General features: G+C 40.6%; 1 protein-coding gene across 1 annotated transcript; it reads right to left on the bottom strand.

Annotated features, from left to right (window-relative positions):
• Positions 1 to 1039: 1039 nt before the first annotated feature.
• Positions 1040 to 2896, bottom strand: LOC148011814 (pentatricopeptide repeat-containing protein At2g13600-like). Its single transcript, XM_087670411.1, has 2 exons — positions 2293 to 2896; positions 1040 to 2124 (listed from the first exon to the last, which is right to left on the bottom strand). Exons 1-2 carry the CDS (start codon positions 2894 to 2896, stop codon positions 1040 to 1042), a joined length of 1689 nt encoding a protein of 562 aa, XP_087526537.1.
• Between the last annotated feature and the right edge of the window lie 7486 nt (positions 2897 to 10382).

Below are 10382 nucleotides of genomic sequence, written 5' to 3'. Positions count from 1 at the left end.
ACGCCTTTTGAGCTATGGTCCATCAACTTTCAACACAACAGCTTGAAAATCCCCTGAAATGAATGGCAATAGTCAACTTGTTTCTATGCCCATAAAGGATTCTTTGCCATATGACAATAGGTCCTGTGAGAGTCAAAATAAAAGTTGACATTTGCTGCATGTATATTGCTCGGACTGGAACACATCTTGGCTTGGAAAATCATGTTTTCTTTGAGAAGCCTTACCAGTCCAGACCACCATTGATGCACAGTTCCACTTTCTCTTTCCCGATAAAGTTGCTGGCATAGTGACATACTTTTTGCATTCTCAAATTCAACTATATCATCCCTCAGCTGAAAATGGGTGGATACAAGCTGATTACACTACGTACTGATCAAGAGCATTTATATGTCACAAGAGTTCAACTCTTTTTTGGTTGAAAGGGACAAAACAGTGTAGCTGAAAGAAAAAATTGCACTTTGATGAAAATGGCATGTTATGTTCCATTTGGAACTGGTAAGATTGGTGTTGTGGTAAGAGCCTTTTTCAATTTCTCATAAGTGCGTTGGCACTCCTCGGTCCACTCGAATACAATTAGCAACTTGTAAAGTGGTCTAATAATCAATGCATAGTTCAAGACACACGGACTACCGATAATACCCTATGTGTCCCAGGAAGCACTGAACTCCTTTATAGTTTGTTGGTGGTGGCAAGTCGACAATGACCTTGATCTTAGAGAAGTCAAGGGCGATGCCATTCTTGGACACCACATGCCCTAAGATACATCCGTGTTTCACCCAAAACTCACACTTTAAGGGGTTCAAGGAGAGATTATACAATCTACACCGTTCAAAGACTCCAAGAAGCTTGTCTAGGTGTTCCTTCCAACTAGAGTCTACTGTTGGTTAGTATCTACATGAATGACAAAGAAAAATAAGCCTCAGTTTCCTTTTGAGTCCAGATGCACTGCATGTCATTCTTCCCAAAGCATGAAAATGCAATGTTTGTCACAAAGCACCAAGGATGCACTCCTCCATTTACACCAGTCACAGAGAGTTTCTCACTCATTCAGGTATGTTTTCCTCCCAATTGCATCTTCCTGCCTCTTCACATCTAAATAGATATTGAACATAGATGAATAGGCCTCGGGATCCCTTTTGTTAAGTTGAACTGCATTCTTAAAAGCCATTGTTCCAAATTGGACATTGCTCCACTTTCGACAAACACCCAAAAGGGTATTCCATACCACAAGATCTGCCTCAAACGGCATATTCTTTATCATTTCTACTGCCTCATCTAATTGCCCTGCACGACCGAAAAGATCAACCATGCAGGTGTAGTGCTCAAGTGTAGGAATGATACCAGAGTCCCTGTTCATGCTCTTGAAGTATGCCTGACCCTTATCTACTTGTCCAGAGTGGCTGCATGCAATCAGCAGACTACTGAATGTGACCTCATCTGGTTCTGAACCTGCATATGTCATTTTGTCCAAGGTATGGAAAACCATTTCACTTTCCCCATACTGTGCATGTCCTGAAATTATTACATTCCATGAGACTGTATTTCGAAGTGGGAGCTTGTCAAACACTTCTTGTGCTTCTGCAAGCAAACCACACTTGGCATGCATATCAATCAATGCATTCCCAATAACAAGGTCTCTATCTGATAGACCTTTCATCAGAATTTCGGAATGTAGGTCCCAACTTTTGCCAGTGGCCCCTACAGTGGCACAAGCTTTCAAGATGCAGAGCAATGTGACCAAATTTGGGGAGACACCTTCGATTTGCATTTGCCTGAAGCAGCTCAATGCTTTTTCACCATAACCATGTTGTGTATAACCCGCAATAAGGGAATTCCATGAGATTAGATCCCGAGATAAAAGTTTGTCAAACACTTCTTGAGCTTTTGCAATAGAGCCGCATTTTGCATACATATCAATCAAAGCATTGCAAATAAAAGTGTCTCCATTTAGTGATTGTTGTCTGCTTATCTGAGTGTGTAGTTCTTGGCCTATGTCCATGGCTCCTATACTGCCACAAGCTTTCAAGCTCCCAAGAAAGGTAACTTTATTTGGCAAGATACCCTGGCCTTGCATCTGTTTAGAAGCTTTCAATGCATCCTCACCACATCCATTTAAGGCATACCCTGTGATGAGTGCATTCCATGAGATTACATTATGCACGGGAAGCTTGTCAAACACTTCTTGTGCTTTTGCAAGTAAGCCGCATTTGGCATACATATCCACTAGTGCATTGCCAACATAAAGGTTCCTTTCCAACATCCTCTCTCTTGTAATCAATGCATGAATTTCACAGCCCCTTTCAGCTGCTCCTATCCTAGAACAAGCTTTCAAGATGGACACATAAGTAACTTCATTTGGAAAGACACCTTCAAGCTGCATCGAATCAAAACAATCCAGGGCTTCTTGTTCATGGCCATGTTCGGCATACCCTGCAATAAGGGCACTCCAAGAAACTAAATTCCGAGCCGGCAACGCATCAAACACATATCGTGCTTTTTCCAGAGAACCGCATTTAGCATACATGCTAACTAAGCTATTACCAATGTAAATATCAGTCTCCAGCAACCCCTTTGTAGCAACCTCGGCATGTATTCTGGATCCCTTTTCCAGATCCTTTCGCTCACCACAAGCTTTGAGCATAGCTACAAAACACCTTCGAGCATCCTTGCCTATTCCATGGACGTCCTGAATGTTGCCCATGTGCTGCTGCAGTTTTTGTTGTGATGTCTTCCGATCCTTCCTTGGAACAGGGCAAGCATCTTCTTCTTTATTATCATCATCACCACCACCACCATCATTATCATGATCATAAACATTATCATCATTACCAACATCCTCTTCTTCTTCTGACTCCAATGACAGCAATCCAGCATGTCTTAGTGCGCATTGACTCATGATGCGACTGTGAAGGTGTGGCAAATCCTCACACTTGAGCCTCAGGGTGTGGGAGTGTCTCAGAGAAACTGTGGGTATAAGGGTAGCAGGGAATTCGTTTGCATTGGGCAGGCAATGGCCAAAATGGATCTCCATCACAGATGAATTCCCATCACCCCAAAACATCTAGTCAGGGTTTAATTTCCGTCACGGATGAATTCCCATCACTCCAAACTTGATCCCCATCATTCCAATACGTGCAGTTAGGGTTTGATGCTAGAATTGATCTCCATCAGGGATGCATTCCGATCATTCCAATACATCTGGTTACCTCAAACACTGCAATTGACAACCCCTTTTTTTATCATTCGACGGAGACGAGAGAAAATTGGGCATTGCATCACTTCTTCTGCTTCTTCTTTTTCTTATTCTATCGCTAACACTTGTGCTGTCTGTATGCTGTCGTGACATGACTGCGCAGAGGCACAATAAGATCTTGGGTGCTTTTCTTCGTGTATTCATGTATCTATGCAAATATATTTGCAAAGTTAAATGGGTAAAGTTAAGTAGTAGGTGTGCACATATGTGTGAGCATGTGTGTGCTTATGTGCATGTTATCATATGTGAGCATGCCACATTGCATAGGAGACCAAATGTGTGTGTTACTATGAGAAAGAGTCAAGTTGTGTGTGTGTGTGTGAAAGGATTGTCTTACATGTGCATGCATACACATACACAATGACTGTGTATGTATAATGGGGATTTGAGAGAGAGAGAGAGAGAGAGAGAGCTCCACAAGGTCTTCTATATGCGGATGATTTGTTATTATAGTATAATGTTAAACATTACAGGTTAGGATTTGCTAGAGGATGTATGTAAGACGTAAACATATTTAAGGATATGACACTAAATGATATATTGTTTGAAGGTTTTATATGAAAATGAAAGTATAGAAAGTACAAATTATTTTACTGTAACAGTCCCGCTAATCAAATGAATTGTTTTTTAAAGGATTAACCGGTTCCCTGGTTATGTCGTCAACTAGCGGACGGTGTGAGGGGAGGGGGGCGATCGTGTCAACGACCATGGAGGTGCCAGGGGGAGCACTGCCACGGCTTACAAGAGTGGCGGGAGGGTGCCATGACCATGGAGGTGCTGGGGGGGGGCTGCCATTACTAATCCCCCCCCCCCCCCGCGGGCAAAATACCTATATAAACCCCATCGTTAAGGGGAGGAGAAGGGGGGGAAGGCCACCACTTGGCTGCTGCTCGTGGTAAGGAGAAGAGGAGAAGAATAAGAAGAAGAGGGAGAGAGTGAGTAGAGAGTAGAGAGGAATAAGAAGAAGAGGGAGAGAGTGAGTAGAGAAGAAGAGGGGAATAAGAAGAAGAGGGAGAGAGAGAGTAGAGAGTAGAGAAGAGGAGAAGGAGGAGAAGAAGAAGAGAGGGGGAAAGAGAGCAGAAGAAGAAGAACAAGGAGAGTAAGAGAAGAGAGAGAGACATAAAAGGGAGGATAAGAGAAGAGAGAGAGAGATAGAAGGAAATTGTTTTTTCTCCCTCGTTGAAGAACTCAGAGCTCGCCATCTCTCTTTCCTCCCCCCCTCCCCACGAGAAGATCCTCGTAGACTAGTCCCTTCCGCGAAGAGCCGTCCCTCTCGCAATCTGGGTGCATAGCCGCAAAGCAAAAGCCAAATTATATGATGCCTCCCAAACGAAGTAAGGTCCAAGCAAACACGAATCCCGCCTCAACCGATGGAGCCATGGGGCAAGGAGCCACGTCACTTGGTAATCAGGTGTGTTCCATACACCCTACCCTGATGGGGAGTCTTAAGGATATAGGCCAACTTCCTTGGGAAGGAAAAGCTATTCGGCGAAAGTCTACTCATAACTAACCACCATTTAGTTTACATCATTTTTTTTCCCATATTGGAAATTGTGCTTACTTGCAATCTAATATGTTTTTAAACAAGTAAATTGCATAGGAGATTTTGCATTCTTGCACACAAAAAGAAGACGCCAAGACCTTATTGATTATGCTCGTAATAATTTAGATTATGCACTAACATTAGCATGCTTAAAAAAAAAGGGGTTGTTAAAACACTTATGCATATTCATCAATTAAGCAGAAATCGTACTTTTTCTTTGCATCACAAAACTTGTGAAATTGGAAAGGTAAAAGTGACAGTTTGAATCAAGCATATGAAATTCCTAAATAGCTAGGATGACATTTAAGTATATTTAGGCCATTGCAAGACTAAAACAAGCACTAGGCCCCTATAAACCTTCAGAGGGGTGTGTTCACTTTTGCCTTAGGACTGATAGCCAACTCTGCCTCCATTTGACAGATTATAATATTGTCCATTTTGAACAAGACTTGTAACTTTGATAATTTACTAATATTAAGTACTTCCAAGGAAACTATTTGAATTTGTTTTCGTGTCAATGCCATAAGACTACGTGAACGAACCCTGTCCTCTAAAAAGGTTAATTAAGGAAGTTGTTTTTACATGTCACACTTAAAAGTGATAGGACTAATTAGACAACTAAAGTACGCCAAGTGAGGGAAGCGGGGGGGCGGAATCCCCGACGGGTCTGTCCTATGGCAAGGTGGTCCCAGAGAACTGGGAGGCTTCTCACAAGGTTACTAACAACCAACGCTTAGAAATCGTTAGGCTAGAACCCTGACTCATGCAGTTTTAGGGGACCGGAATGGGACTATGCCCTATGGGCAAAGAGGTGGAGTGACGCATCCCTCTCATTTCCCATTCTCTTTGAACCAAGTGCGGCATGGGTTTGCTTCGGCTTAGTTATCTCTGCGCAAAGTAGGATGTCCGAAACTGACACTAGAAAGCTATCAAAAGACCTTGGCCACTAGGGACTCAAGTTCAGGTCGATCCTAGTGGGTTTGGCCGTAAACATTCGGTTGCGAGGCAAACTCAAGAAACCCTAGGCGACAAACCCCGTGACGTTCCATGAGAGTGCCAGGCGGCATCCCTTAGACTCGTCGACCACTAAAAACGTGCTTGGACAGCCGATAGGGTGCATGTTACATTTACTTATATAAAACCTATATTTAGTATCTAAGAAATTTATTCCATACATCAATTGCTTTTTAAAAACTTACTACTATATTATTTTCACGATAGGTTTAAAAAAGCTCTGAACCTCCATAGGGATTCCCGAATCTACCCCCTTTTCCAAACCTCCTTTTTTTCAATCAAAGCCCCCTCCCCTCCCTATTCTCTTTCTCAAGTGTAATCTTTCATTTTCTCTTCCCCCTCCCTTTTTCATTAAAGCCTCCCCCCCCCCCCCCCCACCTCCCTTTTTTAAATTAAAACCCTCTCCCCTCTCTCTCACTCATAATCTCTCTCTTTCATGTGTAGGCCTTAGGTTCTCTCTCTCTCTCTCTCTCTCTCTCTCTCTCTCTCTCTCTCTCTCTCTCTCTCTCTCTCTCTCTCTCTCTCTCTCTCTCTCTCTCTCTCATTAATCTTTTTAATTTAAACTTTTTTTAATTAAATATTTAAAAATAATAATTTAATTTTTTTAACATAAATTTTCACACACTTTGAGAGGGAGATAGAATAACAGAGAGAGAGAGAGAGAAAGAAAAAAAAGGATAAAAAGAAGAAGACGTAGAGAGGAGGGAGGGAAAGAGGAAAGAGAATACTCTTTTTTAAATTAAACATTTTCCTTCTCCCCTCCCCCCTCTCTCATGTGTACGGCCTAGGCTCTCTCTCTCTCTCTCTCTCTCTCTCTCTCTCTCTCTCTCTCTCTCTCTCTGTGTGTGTTAGGTTAAACTTTCTAATTGAGACACACACACACACACAGCAAAAAAGAAAAAAGAGAAGGAGGGAGGAAAAGGGAAAACAAATAGAAAGAGAATTATGAAGAGAGAAAATACGAGAGAGAGAGAGAGAAAAAAAAAAGAGATGAGAGAGAGGGTAGAAGAAAAGGTGGGGAGAGATAGAGAAACGAAAAGGAGAGAGAGAAAAAAGAAGAAGAAGAAGAAGAAGAAAGAAGAGGGAATTTGAACACAAAGAGAGAATTATAGAGAGAGGAAAGATAAAATTTAAAAGAAAGATAAAAAATTTAAAGAGAGAAGAAAATAAGGAAAAAAGAGGAGAGAGAAGGAAAAGAGAGGAGAGAGGGGAGAGAGACACAAAGATAAATTTTAAAGAGAGAGAATTAAAAATAGAGGAGAAAGAGAGGAGAGAGAGAGAAGAAAAGGAGAGAGAGAGAGAGAGAGAGAGAGAGAGAGAAGAAAACATTTAAAAAGAGTATGAAAAGAGAGAGAGAGAGAAGAAGAAAAAAAGGAAAAAAGAGGAGAGGGAGAGAAAAGGAAAAGAGAGGAGAAAAGGGGGAGAATAAAAGGAAAGAGAAAGAGAGAGAACCAGGAGAGGAGAAAAAAACTAAAATAGAAGGCAGAGAGAGAGAGAGAGAGAGAAAATTAGAGAGGGAATTGGGGGGAGAGAGAGAAAAAAATAAATAATAATAAATATGAGAAGAAAAAGAGGAGAGAGAAAGATGAGAAATGGATCTCACGGCAACTTTGCTCGCCGCTTCAAGGTAGCAAAGCTGCCGCCACAAAGCAGCTGCTAGTGTGTTATTATGCATGAAGCACCATTTATTATATGCAAATGTGAGCTTGCAATGTCGAACTCAATTTGGTTGATACATATTGATTCATGCCCTCTCAAATCCTTGATGCTTTTGACATCTCTCATCCCGCAAGTACCCTCACCTACATACTCTCTCTAACCTCACCTAATCAAAGATGCTGTTGAACTTAGCTATTGAAACAACCAAAAAGAAGGTAGATGGGATAATAGAAACTCGTCGTGATGTAGTCTAGAAGTCATTTGATGAGCTCCAAAGCTTCACCAATTTTGGCTGTCACTCCTCTTAGTGGCTTTGCATTTCTAAATTCCATGTCCCTTATGCACAAGAAATCAATCTTTTTCACTTGTCCATCCAATTCCATGTCCCTTATGCACAAGAAATCTATCTTTTTCACTTGTCCATCCAAGTCAAAGCTCTGTGTGTGTGTGTGTGTGTGTGTGTGTGTGTGTGTGTGTGTGTGTGTGTGTGTGTGTTCAAAATCTCTCTCTCTTTAAGAAGTAATCAATGGAAGTAAGTAAGATGAATGAGTACATGTAACTACCATAAAAGCTTAATAAAGCTTTTAATTCTATTTTCAATCCTTGCCTCATCTATATAGTCATTTGTCACGTCATCATCATTACCTGCATCATCATCAACATAATCACCATCCTCGTTATCATCAACATCATTAGTGGAAAGCTTTGCCACTACCATGATGTAAAAAGGATGCACCCCACCATCATTACCCAATCTTGATCAGTTTGTTGAAGTAAAGCCAGGGCCGCATTAACCTAAAAGCATGAGAATAGAACTACAATGCAAAGGTAATAAAAGCCTTAGTCCATATGGCTTATGGGCTATTCATGATTTTTTTGAACACTAGTCCCACAAAAAGAGAGAGAGAGAGAGAGAGAGAGAGAGAGAGAGAGAGAGAGAGAGAGAGAGAGAGAGAGAGAGAGAGAGAGAGAGAGAGAGAGAGAGAGAGAGAGAGAAGGAAGCTAGAGAAGGAGAGTATGAGATATAGAGAGAGAGAGAGAGTTTGCATGTGAGTATAGAAAGAGAAAGGGAGTTAGGGAGGGAGAGTGAGAGATTGAAGAAGAAGAGGATTGTGATCCAAGATTTGAGCATCAAGCCACTTCATCTCATCCTTCTCCTTGTGAATCACCTTACTAATGAATCACTCTCCTCCCTCCATTTCCTACTCAAAAAACAACCCCAACCCAACCTCTCTCCATTCCTTATTATTACTACATTTACTATTGTTGCATCTATTTTTCTTGATTCGAAAAGTACATCAAAATCCTCCAAACCCAACATATCTCCTCTTCATCTTACTACCAAAGCTTCCTCCTCTTAAGTCAAAACTTCTTCTTTCTAAATCAAACCCTATATTTTCCTTGGAGCTTATCCTTCTATCTCATTGAGCCTTGACTCAAGAAAGCACAAGCTTTACAAGACTCAAAGAGGAGGTGAGATAAAGGACATGGTAGATGGATTTGCATGCACAATATGCCCCAAAAGCGAAGAAACATTGGAGCTGGAGAGGTAGCGCATATGAGCAATGTCCCCACCATGAAAACTCAAGGCTAGCTATTTCCTTTGTATTTCAAAAAGTAAGCTTCATGAAATAATAATAGAAAAATTAGATGAATAGTATTAACCACATAGATCATAACTACTTGATATCCTAGGATTCTTGCATAGGATCCTTGCAAACATTTGAGAGTCAAGTAGATTGATGAGAAATATAAATGCTTAGAAGGAAATTCCAATAGGAATGCCCCTCCCATGATGGTACCTAGTCCATGCTTAGAACTTCTTAATCAATTGGGTGTTTTATATTCTTGATGAAATGGTCAATTTGGAAAGTTCGTCATCAATAAGTTTTTTAAAAATAACTTTAACCTTTGAAAGGAGGCCCTTACATGATAAAGAGAAAACTTCAAGGAAATTAAGATAATTTGAGAGAATGGATTAGTATTGTCCTAGTTATTTGAAGAAAAACTAACTAATTAAGAGAGTCTGACCCCTCTCAAACTAGTAAGGATTGGGAAAACATTAACCCTTTTTGCTAGAGAATTGTCTCAACAAGGTATCTCAATAAATTTGAAGCAAAAAAGATAAGTTAAATATACTTAAAAGGAAATCTTCGATGCTCAAAATAGAGGCATTGTCTTGTTACTAGATTGGGAGGAACAAGATAGCCTAAGGCATCTCATCAGTAAATCCTAAGACCTAAGAACAAGAATGATAACTTAAGTCAAGTGAAACATATTCTTAAAAGCTTAGGGCTAAGACAAACACTCATGCACAAGTATGTTTTATCATATTACTTGTAGTATTGAAAGAAATGGTTGTGTTGTTTAGTTCTAAGAAATAATATGCCCAACATAGGTTAGTTCTTTGATGTATACACTAGACCTCCCTCAAGGTTAGTTGTGCTAGCTTTTTACCAAAGGAGTTACATTTACTGATTCGGAATGCTAGGACCAATATCGAATGTGAGAGGTCTCTCCATAGGGACTTATTTTTTAGCTAGGAGGTGCCAAGGAGCCAACAAGGCTTTGGTCATAATTCCTTGGGCTTTCTAGGACTAGCTTATCCCCTAAGAGCTCATGTGGATCTTATAAAAATCCTAATAAATTTGAATAAATGCTTTATTTTTGCAAATGACTGCTTTTTCCTTGAATTCATATCGATAGTAGGGTGGCCTTGGCTAGTCAAGAGCTTCTATAGAAGAATCGAAATGCTAGATTAGGACAAGTTAGAAAGTATCAAATACTAATTGTCCTAGTGTGTCATCCTAGATCCCAATCAACAGCATTTTAGGGGGCTAGAGTCAAGACTATACTTTATGGATAGAGGGACCCATGTGTATTGCTCCTCCTATTCCTCATGATCATGTGGAT

The sequence above is a fragment of the Lygodium microphyllum genome, chromosome 28 (genome assembly GCF_053477565.2).
Source record: "Lygodium microphyllum isolate KBCC chromosome 28, Lygodium_microphyllum_v1.1.10, whole genome shotgun sequence".
Classification (NCBI taxonomy): domain Eukaryota; kingdom Viridiplantae; phylum Streptophyta; class Polypodiopsida; order Schizaeales; family Lygodiaceae; genus Lygodium; species Lygodium microphyllum.
Note: the sequence above shows the minus strand (reverse complement) of the source record. Positions and strands in the feature narration are given on the sequence as shown.